The 12681-nt window shown below is 38.0% G+C and overlaps 1 protein-coding gene across 3 annotated transcripts; it reads left to right on the top strand.

Moving 5' to 3' along the window:
• Positions 1-64: 64 nt before the first annotated feature.
• On the top strand, positions 65-12277 carry LOC111194791 (extracellular calcium-sensing receptor-like). Of its 3 annotated transcripts, none has more exons than XM_049483376.1 (6): positions 65-793; positions 8590-8890; positions 9011-9796; positions 9999-10223; positions 10301-10424; positions 11091-12277. In XM_049483376.1, the coding sequence occupies exons 1-6, from the start codon at positions 558-560 to the stop codon at positions 12002-12004; spliced, it is 2586 nt and encodes an 861-aa protein (XP_049339333.1). In that variant the 5' UTR covers positions 65-557; the 3' UTR covers positions 12005-12277. The 3 variants fall into 3 exon arrangements, with proteins under 3 accessions (XP_049339333.1, XP_049339334.1, XP_022535530.1); XM_049483377.1 differs by lacking the exons at positions 8590-8890; positions 9011-9796; positions 9999-10223; positions 10301-10424; positions 11091-12277 and adding exons at positions 960-1260; positions 1385-2170; positions 2435-2659; positions 2733-2856; positions 3638-4933; XM_022679809.2 differs by lacking the exon at positions 65-793 and adding an exon at positions 8113-8390 and having other exon boundaries at positions 11091-12276.
• Positions 12278-12681: the final 404 nt, after the last annotated feature.

Below are 12681 nucleotides of genomic sequence, written 5' to 3'. Positions count from 1 at the left end.
TTGAAATAGAACATTTCGTCCACAATGTTTAAAACTATGTTTGGGGTAAAGGAATGAAGAATGTCATGAAAATAACACCTCTGCAAAGGTAAGTACAAAGATAGGTCAGTCATGATGTGGGATTGTATCCAGTGGGTATGGGTATTGAATCCAGTGGCACAAAGTGTACATCACTGGTAGTTGGAAAATTCAATAATTAAATAAAGAGAAATTGATTTATTTGTAAGAATGCATTTGTAACTATTTGATGTTCATTTTGGCCAGCTAAAATGATACTTAGATGTAAAATTAAAATATTTTACTAGCATCAATAACACTCCAAATAAACATTCTCAAATGAAACGTTTAAAAGCTAAATTAAAAGGATTGACCACGCATTTGCGTTTACTATTGTAAATTAGAGACACCTGACCATCACTAGAATTTGCACTGAATATAAAACCACGCCTTCTTTGTACAGTTAACACCCACAGTTACGGCAGGCCATTATAAGTGGCTATTTTAGGCTTTGCATTGCATCCAAACGTTTCAGAGGACTGAGAGTCGCCTGGCATGCCATGCAGTTCATTTTAAGTTTTTTGCCATTTGGGTCATTGCTGTTGATGGCTGGCTTTAGACCAGCAGCATGTAAATTGAACCCGGTCAGCTGCAGGCTGTGGACTGAGCCTCAGCAGCCTGGCATTTTTATGAATGGAGATTTTGTGATTGGAGGTGTTTTCTCTATTCATTTATACACGAGATCAGATCAGATCACCTACACCAGCCTGCCGCCACAACCACAGTGTTCTGGGAGGTTTGTCTATTTGTCTGGAGCTGGCGCAACATACTGTTTGAATAACATATTAATGATTTTTCTATGATTTATTTAGGACTTATTTTGCCGTGTGATACGTGCTGTAAAATGAAGTATAAATACATAAATTATATTTGTACTACTTTAAAATACTGTTTCCAAACAGCATGGACTTCAGAGAGCTACGCTTTGCCCGTGCCATGGAGTTCACCATCCACGAGATCAACAACAGAACAGATCTCCTGCCAGGAATCATGTTAGGATTCGAAATACATGACTCGTGCTCTACTGTACCGATGGCCATCAAACTGGGCTTTCAATTTGCTAATGGAAAAGACACCGTTTTTAATGACTCTGAATTATGTGTAGAATCTGCAGCTGCAGCGGTACCAGCTGTAATAGGAGACTCTTCTTCCACCCCTTCAATCAGCATGGCCAGAATACTAGGTCTTTTTCGAATCCCACAGGTGAATATTGTAGTCTTAGTTTAAGCTGTAACACTGCATTTAATCAATCCAGTAATCAATAACCAGAGTGTGCATTTTAAATAACGATCCTTACTTATTTTTATTCTTATTGGTGAGATAACAGGTGAGTCACTACGCAACCTGCGCTTGTCTGAGTGATAAACGTCAGTATCCTGCCTTCTTCAGGACCATACCGAGTGACCACCACCAAGCGGCCGCACTGGCAAGAATGGTAAAATACTTTGGTTGGACGTGGATTGGGGCAGTGCGCAGTGATTCAGATTATGGTAATAATGGAATGGCCTCGTTTCTAAAAGCTGCACAGGAGGAGGGGATCTGCGTGGAGTACTCGGAGGCCTACTACAGAACACAACCGCGCAGCAAACTGGAGAGAGTGGCAAACGTGATCCGCAGATCAACAGCTCGGGTAATAGTGGCGTTTCTTGCTTCAGGCGATATGAGGTTCCTGCTGGAAGAACTGGCAAGAGATCCACCGCCTCCCCTTCAGTGGATAGGCAGTGAAACTTGGATATCCCATCCAGAATTTCTGCGGTTTAACATGTGCTCTGGGGCAGTGGGGTTTGGGGTCCCTCGGTCAGTGATTCCAGGTCTTCGTGAATTTCTTCTGGAACTAACTCCAGCCCAAGCACTGAAATCACCCATACTGACAGAGTTTTGGGAGCGCTCTTTCAGCTGTAGCTTAAAAGGCCAGACTGATTTTTCTGGGAGTGCAAGGGAATGTGATGGTAGTGAGGATATCAGTGCGCTGAAAAACCCATACCTTGACACGTCGCAGCTGCGCATCACTAACATGGTGTATAAAGCCACGTATGCCATAGCGCATGCCATCCACAGTATTATCTGTAACGATACCCAGTGCGACAAGACCATAAAATTTGCCCGATGGCAGGTATAAACTGCTTTACGGTATTTAAACCATTTTTTCAGAAGTAAAAGTCACGAGCTTTTTTTTAATTAATGTATTATATATATCTGATGCATGTTTGTATATTTGTATATTGATATATATATATATATATATATATATATATATATATATATATATATATATATATATATGATAAAGTAATTTAGCAAGCTTTAAGATTCACTTTCTTTGTAGACCGCACACACAGTTTCATGACTTTTGATTAAACTATGTGTGGCACTACAGATACTCAACCAACTCAAAAAGGTAAACTTCACAACAAAAAATGGCTACCGGGTCACATTTGATTCCAATGGAGATCCTGTGGCTGTTTATGAGCTCATAAATTGGCAACTTAAAAAAGATGGCGGTTTGAATTTTGTGACCGTGGGCAATTATGACTCGTCCAAACCGAGAGGCCAGGAGTTCAGTATCAGCAGACCTATCAACTGGGTCGGGGGGCAATCAGAGGTACAGTAAAACAATTAATACAAATGAGGCAATTAAGCGTTTTTCTGATAACAAACCGCTTTTTTGTCTTTAGGTGCCGGCGTCTTTGTGCAGTGAGAGCTGTCCTCCTGGGACAAGGAAGGCCATACAGAAAGGGAAGCCAATCTGCTGCTATGACTGTATACCATGTGCAGAAGGAGAGATCAGTAACAGCACAGGTTGTGTATCACAATATATGATCTTGAATTAATTTGACTCATTTTTCTTTTTTCTAATTATATTTGTCAGTTCCTTACACATCTGGGCCCAGTTTCACAAAATTATGTTTAACATTAAAAACATCCTAACATGGAAAGAGAGAGTGTCCTCAGTATAAAACTTGCTTGACCACTTAAGAATCATCTTAGTGCTTCGGAAACTCCTATTTTTTTAAGTTGAAGCTTACAAAAACAAGATTAATAGTAACAAAATTGCAAAAACAGCAAGCCCTTTAATATATTCACATCAGGTCAGTTCAGTTATAGCATTGCTATTTCTTCAATATTTACCATCCTTTATATATATATTTTTTCCAATAGGAAATGGCACAAAACAGCTTCTTTTAATTTATCTCAACCCATAATGATTAAACAAATGGTTAGAAATGTATAATATACAGTGGACAGAGTGGTTTCATGTGGCAAATATTACTGTTTGAAGGCTGACACTTGTTTTTAAGATTTTCCCTATAAAAGCATGCTGAATAATTTGTTTATTTATGTTTGTTTAAATGATATGTAGCCTTATTGTAGAAGTCTGCCTGTGTTCTAACTTTACTAACCAGTAATGCAGCACAATATTCTATATCAAATCCAATCATTTCTAAATTTAATGATGACGGTAGCAAGAAAATTACTTAGTCGTTATTCACCAACCTTATTTTTTGTAACTTATGTGAATAACAACTATGAAACTTTGCAGTGTATTATATGGTTCTAACATTATTTTGTAATATTTTAGACTCTTTGGATTGTATACACTGTCCTCCTGAGTTCTGGCCCAATACTAAGCAAGACAACTGCCTTCCCAAGCCAGTGGAGTTCCTGTCCTGGGATGACACTTTGAGCATCATCCTGACAGCATTTTCTATTGCTGGGGCCTTCATGGCTGTATGTGTTGCTGTTGTCTTCTTCAAACACAGAACTTCTCCCATCGTCCGAGCCAACAACTCAGAGCTGAGCTTTCTGCTGCTCTTCTCACTGACCCTGTGTTTCCTCTGCTCACTCACTTTTATTGGTCGGCCCTCTGAATGGTCCTGTATGTTGCGCCACACAGCGTTTGGAATTACCTTCGTCCTCTGCATCTCCTGTGTTCTGGGAAAAACAATAGTGGTATTAATGGCCTTCAGAGCTACACTTCCAGGCAGTAATGTCATGAAATGGTTTGGGCCTCCACAGCAGAGACTTAGTGTTCTGGCCTTCACTCTCATACAAGTCCTTATCTGTATCCTTTGGTTAAAAATATCACCTCCCTTTCCCTTGAAAAATTTAAAGCACTACAAGGAAAGAATAATCCTGGAATGTGGGTTGGGTTCAGCAATAGGTTTCTGGGCTGTGCTGGGTTATATAGGCCTCTTGGCTTTTTTATGTTTTGTTTTAGCTTTTCTGGCTCGGAAGCTTCCAGATAACTTCAATGAAGCCAAATTCATCACATTCAGCATGCTCATATTCTGTGCAGTTTGGATCACCTTCATCCCAGCTTATGTCAGCTCTCCTGGAAAGTTCACTGTAGCTGTGGAAATATTTGCAATTTTGGCTTCAAGCTTTGGTATGATAATTTGCATTTTTGCTCCCAAGTGTTTTATTATTGTGTGTAGGCCAGAACAGAATACAAAAAAACACCTTATGGGCAAAGTACCATCTAAAGCTCTTTAAAATTTTAGGAAAGTCACAAAATTAACACGTACTTATTTAGAGTACAGTGCACTTGGTAATGAAGAAAATAATAATATATAGTATTTGCTTATATATGATCAGTTAGAATCATCTTTATTTTAATTTTCTATTTCTAATTTAGTAAACTATGTATATTATAATCTGTGTCAACAAAATATATGTGATTTATTTCCCCTTTTTTCTATGCTATTTTTACAGTTCTCTCTTACTTTTTTAAACATTGCATGTTTTCTGTATTGTAGTGTATTTTGTACATTTGACCTAAATGTGTGCTTCATTAAAGTGTATGGAAATAATGTAAATAGATTGTGGTTACGTCCAACTCTCATTTGCTTTAAACGTTACCTACATATCTTTTATGGACACATTTTAAATTAGTTTACAAGCACTTATGGTATTTTATTGAGGGCTTATATGTCCACAACACCAGCATACCATGAATGCCTTTCATATCTATCATTCCTGTTACTTAATCAGGCACACTCTAGACTTAGATTCTATAGTGTTAGATTCAATAGTGTTTTCAGCAGTGCATCCCTAGCTTGTCCCAGATTGCTTTCAATTTATGAGCAATTATTAATTAAAAATATAGATGTGCCATACCAAATGTTTCAATAAACAGAACAACTCTGTAATACTGGCCTCTGTTTTGACAACCATGCTCTTTGGTGTGCATGGACTGTGATACATTTTTTAATTAATATCTGTTTTTAATTCATTATTTTTTAGTTAATTTTGGGCAAGCTCCCTTTGAACTTACAAGAGAGGAAAAGAAAACACAGAGGATGATGGCAAATGTTGCTAGCCATGGTGCTGAAGTCATCTGCACAATAAGTCTAGGTATTACACCATAACCAAAAGCTACTGTCTCAAAGTCACTGGCTGCTACAAATGAACTAAAATCTTTTTTTCGCTGAAACATTGCATCTATTAAGTGATGGAAATTATGTATTCAATTGGATTTGTATGGCTTTCTTAATTGCAATATATTTATTATTGGTGACATTACTATATTTAGATTGCATTTCCTCCAAAGTACCACGTTTACAATTAAACTGCAGACGAGGTCCCCAGAAACAGACTTTCATTTAATTTTACACGTTACTCTTGCGGCCTCTGCTCTATAGCTGGTGCCCAAGCACGACCCCCTCCTCAACATTGTAGCGTTTCAGGCCTGGGTCATCACAATGCGGCTTTTTATATCGAAGAAAAATGTTGCTACCCATTTTTTTTGCCTGCTTGAATTGGACAATGCATGAGCAGCATCCTAGGCAGAATCATAAACAAATATTAAACTGAAATAAACCCTATCAATTTCCAATCTCTGTTGCTTTAAAAAAATCTAATAATTTATTCTGACATAAAAAAGCAAATGTATTATTATTATCATTATACTCCCTGGAAATTCACAAGGGTTTTACACTTACAAGGAATCTTAGAATCAACAGTTAAGAAAAAAAGATATATAATAATAATACACCTAGTAAAATGTGGTAAATAATTATTTAAATTGTTCAGATAATGATTCATAAACAGTACAAAAGAGAAACATCAAAATTTCTAAGAACTATTTTATGAAGTTGCACCGCGGCTTGGAATGGGTGTGACTTGAGTCTGAAGCCGCAGACTAAGAGAGAAGGTGGTCTGGTAGTGAGTACACAGACACGTCGCAACTACGTGTCACTAACATGGCACATATGAGTTCATGAAGCATTTATATAAAATAATATAATTGATTAAATGTGTTATTGGACTTACAGATTTTTGCATGCTAACGCTTTGTCTTTTGTTGTAACTTGCAGATATTCCAGCAGCTCAAACGTGTGAACTTTACAACAAAGAATGCTTATCGCGTCAATTTCGATTCCAAAGGAGATCCTGCGGCTGCTTATGAACTCATAAACTGGCAGATTAAGAAAGATGGCACAACTGGTCAGTATGACTCATCAGAACCAAGAGGCCAAGAGTTTAGTATTAACAGATCTATTAGCTGGGTGGGGGGGAGACAATATTTGTGTTAATGGCCTTCAGAGCTACACTTCCTGGCAGTAATGTCATGAAATTGGCTATTTTGCTCGGAAGCTTCCAGATAACTTTAAAGAAAGCCAAGGTCATTACATTCAGCATGCTCATATTCGGTGCTCTCTGGATCACCTTTATCCCAGCTTATGTGAGTTGTCCTGGAAAGTTCAATGTAGCTGTAGAGATATTTGCAATACCTGCTTCAAGTTTTGGTTTAATTATTCTATTTTTGGCCATTTTTTAGGCCATTTCAGGAACGGTTGACCATTAGATGCAACAACTTTAGCTTGTAAAGTACACCAATACATGATAATTGCATTTACCAAACCATTGTTTATTTTGATTACTTTGAAGTTGAAGATATTGCTAATAATTCAGTATAAAGGGAATGTTTGCATAATTATCGCTATCGAAGAAAAAGGTATGTTAAAACTATCACATTCTCACTCATTTGTCATAAAAATAATTTCTCTGAATTGCATTGAATTAAATTCAAATTCATTCAAATTCATTAATTAAAATAAATTAAATTCTACATTTTGAACAACCCTGACTGACAGTCTTTTCAACTTCAGTTTAAAGACAAGACGAGGCAACTATATTTACCATAGTATTGGACACAGATGAACTGTGGCCTTTGTCTTTAATCTGTCCTGTCCTTGCAGTAAAAACACAATGATAAGTGAACACACAATAACATGGCTAGTGCATGCCTAGCAATGAGCAGCTATTGATGTAACACATGGGAAGCAGTGAGGGTTAGGGGCCTTTCTCAAGGGCACATTCTCAGTGACATCTTGCAAAACCCAGGCTTCAAACCCACAACTCTTTGACCATGTGACCATGAGCTATAGCTGCTGAGTTGCTAATCTCCACTGCTTATGTCTCTCTTCATAATACATTTGTTGGCAATAATAAATATGAGCATGTGCGTTTATAAAATCTTACCATTATTTATGTTTGTCAAGACTTAGATGGCCTTTGAGAAACACTTTAAAAAAGGCATTTTTATAGTTGTCGCTAATAGCCACTTTTGTTAAAAAAAATCTGACGTGCTAATTCTATGGAAGGCAACATAAATTAACATACATTTATGAAAATCTGATAAGCATAGGGATAGGTCAGTAATGCTTTTGGCTTCTATTGAATTCAGTGGCACAAAGAGTACTTCACTGGTAGATGGAGGAAATAAATTATTAAATCAAGGGAAATTGATTTATTTGTAAGAATGCATTTTTTACTATTTGATGTTCATTTTGGCCAGCTAAAATACTATGTAGATGTCAAATTAAAAAAATATTTTACTAGCATCAATAACACTCTAACTAAACATTCTCAAATGAAAAGTTTAAAAGCTAAATTAATAGGATTGACCACGCATTTGCGTTTCCTATTGTAAACCAGAGACACATGACCATCACTAGAATTTGCATTTGATATGAAACCACGCCTCCTTTGTCCAGTTAACACCCACAGTTACAGGCAGGCCATTATAAGTGGCTATTTTAGAATCTGCATTGCATCCAACCTTTCAGAGGACTGAGAGTCGCCTGGCATGCCATGCAGTTCATTTTAAGTTTTTTGTCATTTGGGTCATTGCTGTTGATGGCTGGCTTTAGACCAGCAGCAAGTAAATTGAACCCGGTCAGCTGCAGGCTGTGGGCTGAGCCTCAGCAGCCTGGTATTTTTATGAATGGAGATTTTGTGATTGGAGGTGTTTTCTCTATTCATTTCTACACGAGATCAGATCAGATCACCTACACAAGCCTGCCGCCACAACCACAGTGTTCTGGGAGGTTTGTCTGGAGCTGGCACAACATACTGTTTAAATGACATATTAATTATGATTTTTTTCTATTATTTATTTAGGACGTATTTTTCCATGTGTTACTTGCTGCGAATGGTATAGACGTGTGAATATGTGTACTAAACGCAAAATTTAGTATAAATACGTAAACAATATTTGTACTACTATTTAATACTTTTTCTAAACAGCATGGACTTCAGAGAGCTGCGCTTTGCCCGTGCCATGGAGTTCACCATCCACGAGATCAACAACAGAACAGATCTCCTGCCAGGAATCATGTTAGGATTCGAAATACATGACTCGTGCTCTGCTGTGCCGATGGCCATCAAACTGGGCTTTCAATTTGCTAATGGAAAAGACGCCGTTTTTAATGACTCTGAATTATGTGTAGAATCTGCAGCTGCAGCGGTACCAGCTGTAATAGGAGACTCTCCTTCCACCCCTTCAATCAGCATGGCCAGAATACTAGGTCTTTTTCGAATCCCACAGGTGAATATTGTAGTCTTCGTTTAAGCTGTAACACTGCATTTAATCAATCCAGTAATCAATAATCAGAGTGTGCATTTTTAATAACGATCCTTACTTCTTTTTATTCTTATTGAATAACAGGTGAGTCCTTACGCAACCTGCGCCTGTCTGAGTGATAAACGTCAGTATCCTGCCTTCTTCAGGACCATACCGAGTGACCACCACCAAGCGGCCGCACTGGCAAGAATGGTAAAATACTTTGGTTGGACGTGGATTGGGGCAGTGCGCAGTGATTCAGATTATGGAAATAATGGAATGGCCTCGTTTCTAAAAGCTGCGCAGGAGGAGGGGATCTGCGTGGAGTACTCGGAGGCCTACTACAGAACACAACCGCGCAGCAAACTGGAGAGGGTGGCAAACGTTATCCGCAGATCAACAGCTCGGGTTGTAGTGGCGTTTCTTGCTTCGGGAGATATGAGGTTCCTGCTGGAAGAACTGGCTAGAGATCCACCGCCTCCCCTTCAGTGGATAGGCAGTGAAACTTGGATTACAGACCCAGAATTTCTAAAGTTTAACATGTGCTCTGGGGCAGTGGGGTTTGGCATCCCTCAGTCAGTGATTCCAGGTCTTCGTGAATTTCTTCTGGAACTAACTCCAGCCCAAGCACTGAAATCACCACTACTGACAGAGTTTTGGGAGCGCTCTTTCAGTTGTAGCTTAAAAGGCCAGTCGGATTTTTCTGGGAGCGCAAGGGAATGTGATGGTAGTGAGGATATCAGTGCGCTGAAAAACCCATACCTTGACACGTCGCAGCTACGCATCACTAACATGGTGTATAAAGCCACGTATGCCATAGCGCATGCCATCCACAGTATTATCTGTAAAGATACCCAGTGCGACAAGACAATTAAATTTGCCCCATGGCAGGTATAAACTGCTTTATTTAAACTAATTTTGTTTAGAAATAAATGTCCCGAGCATGTTTATTAATTTGTTTTTGTAATGTATATTGATATATCTATAATATAATTTAATAATAAACCAATTTAGTGAGCTTTAAGATTCACTTTCTTTGTAGACGGCACACACCGTTTCATGACCTTTAATGAAACTATATGTGCCACTGCAGATACTCAACCAACTCAAAAAAGTAAATTTCACAACAAAAAATGGTTACCGGGTCACATTTGATTCCAATGGAGATCCTGTGGCTGTTTATGAGCTCATAAATTGGCAAATTAAAAAAGATGGAGGTTTGAATTTTGTGACCGTGGGCAATTATGACTCGTCCAAACCGAGAGGCCAGGAGTTCAGTATAAGCAGACCTGTCAACTGGGTCGGGGGACAAACGGAGGTACAGTAAAACAATGAATACAAAAGTGACCAGACTACTGGGCAATGTTGTGTTTTTCAAACCTCTATTTTTTTTAGGTCCCTGTGTCTGTGTGCAGTGAGAGCTGTCCTCCTGGGACAAGGAAGGCTGTGCAGAAAGGAAAGCCAATCTGCTGCTATGACTGCATACCATGTGCAGAAGGAGAGATCAGTAACAGCACAGGTTGTGTATCACAATACATTATCTTGAATTAATTTGAATAATTTTTCTTTTTTGTAATTTTATTCTTCACCTCCTGCTATGTGGCTAAACACCTTTATTGGCTTACCTACACATCTGGGCCCAGTTTTACAAAAGCAATTTAGCGCTAAGAACATCCTAACATGGAGAGTGAGTGTTCAGTATTAAGCTGGCAGGACCACTTAAGAATCGTCTTGCGAGCTTGGGAGTGCTTGGGAAACCCACAATTGTTTCTGAAGTTGCAAAAACAAAATAAGCAGACAAAAACAAACATAATAGTATAAAAAATTGTAAAAACAACAAGCCTTTTAACATTTTCACATTAGGTCAGTTCAGTTTTAGCATTGTTGTTTCTTTAATATTTACCATACTTTGTATATACATTTTTCCAATAGAAAATGTCACTAAACAGCTTTTCTGAATTTATGTAGACTCATAATAATGAAACAAATGGTGAAACGTTTCTAATATATAGTTTACAGAGTGGTTTCATTTAAGATATATTCGTTTTTTGAAGGAGAACATTTGTCTTTAAGCTTTTCACTATAAAAAAAAACAAGAAATATTTTTTGTTTATGTTTATTTAAGTGATACATAAATATTGTAGAAGTCTGACAGTGTTCTAACTTTACATTGGTGGCTTTTTAGATTCTTTGGGTTGTGAGCGTTGCTCTCCTGAGTTTTGGCCCAATACTAAGCAAGACAGCTGCCTCCCCAAGCCAGTGGAGTTTCTGTCCTGGGATGACACTTTGAGCATCATCCTGACAGCATTTTCTGTTGCTGGGGCCTTCATGGCTGTATGTGTTGCTGTTGTCTTCTTCAAACACAGAACTTCTCCCATCGTCCGTGCCAACAACTCAGAGCTGAGCTTTCTGCTGCTCTTCTCACTGACCCTGTGTTTCCTCTGCTCACTCACTTTTATTGGTCGGCCCTCTGAATGGTCCTGTATGTTGCGCCACACCGCGTTTGGAATCACGTTTGTCCTCTGCATCTCCTGTGTTCTGGGGAAAACAATAGTGGTGTTAATGGCCTTCAGAGCTACACTTCCAGGCAGTAATGTCATGAAGTGGTTTGGGCCTCCACAACAGAGACTCAGTGTTCTTGCTTTTACTCTCATACAAGTCCTTATCTGTATACTTTGGTTAAAAATATCACCTCCTTTCCCCTTGAAGAATTTAATGCACTACAAGGAAAGAATAATCCTGGAATGTGGGTTGGGTTCAGCAATAGGTTTCTGGGCTGTGCTGGGATATATAGGCCTTTTGGCTCTTTTATGTTTTGTTTTAGCTTTTCTGGCTCGGAAGCTTCCAGATAATTTTAATGAAGCCAAATTCATCACATTCAGCATGCTCATATTCTCTGCAGTCTGGATCACCTTCATCCCAGCTTATGTCAGCTCTCCTGGAAAATTCACTGTAGCTGTGGAAATATTTGCAATTTTGGCCTCAAGCTTTGGTATGATAATTTGCATTTTTGCTCCCAAGTGTTTCATTATTGTGTGTAGGCCAGAACAGAATACAAAGAAACACCTTATGGGCAAAGTACCATCTAAGGCTCTTTGAAACATTTAAGGAAGTCACAAAAGACTGTTCTCCTTATTTAGAGTACAGTGCACTTGGTAATGAAGAAAATAATAATATATAGTTCTTGCCTTATATATGATCAGTTGAAATAATCTTTATTTTAATTTTGTATTTCATCTTTTTAATGCATCATAAAATGTAATAATCTATTCATATTGTGTGTCTACAAAATACATATAAAATGTATTTACCTTTTAGTTAATACTATGCTATTTTTTTCATTGTCATGTATTTTTGAACCTATAAAATGTCTTGTACATTTTACCTAAATGTTTGCTTTATTAAAGTGTATGGGGATAACGTAAATACAAAGGCTGTGGTTACTTCAAACTCTCATTTGCTTTAAAGGATACCTCCAAATCTTTCATGGACACAACATTTCTAATTAGTTTACAAGCACTAATGGTATTTTACTGAGGGCTTATTTTTCCACAACACCAGCATGCCACAAATATATCAATAAAAAATAAATAAAAAATAGACTTGTCTCTCAAATCAGCCTGCTCCATTTAATATTACAGAAGAGAAGAAGAAAAGAGGATGGCAAATGTTGCTAGCCATGGTGCTGAAGTCATCTGCACAATGAGTCTAGGTATTGCACCCTAACTTAAAGTCACTGGCTGCTAAAAGCTGCAACATTAAGTCTATATGATGGA

This window comes from Astyanax mexicanus, chromosome 9 (genome assembly GCF_023375975.1).
Source record: "Astyanax mexicanus isolate ESR-SI-001 chromosome 9, AstMex3_surface, whole genome shotgun sequence".
NCBI classification, from domain to species: Eukaryota; Metazoa; Chordata; class Actinopteri; order Characiformes; family Acestrorhamphidae; genus Astyanax; species Astyanax mexicanus.
The sequence above is the reverse complement of the archived record's forward strand: the minus strand, read 5'-3'. Positions and strand labels throughout refer to the sequence as shown.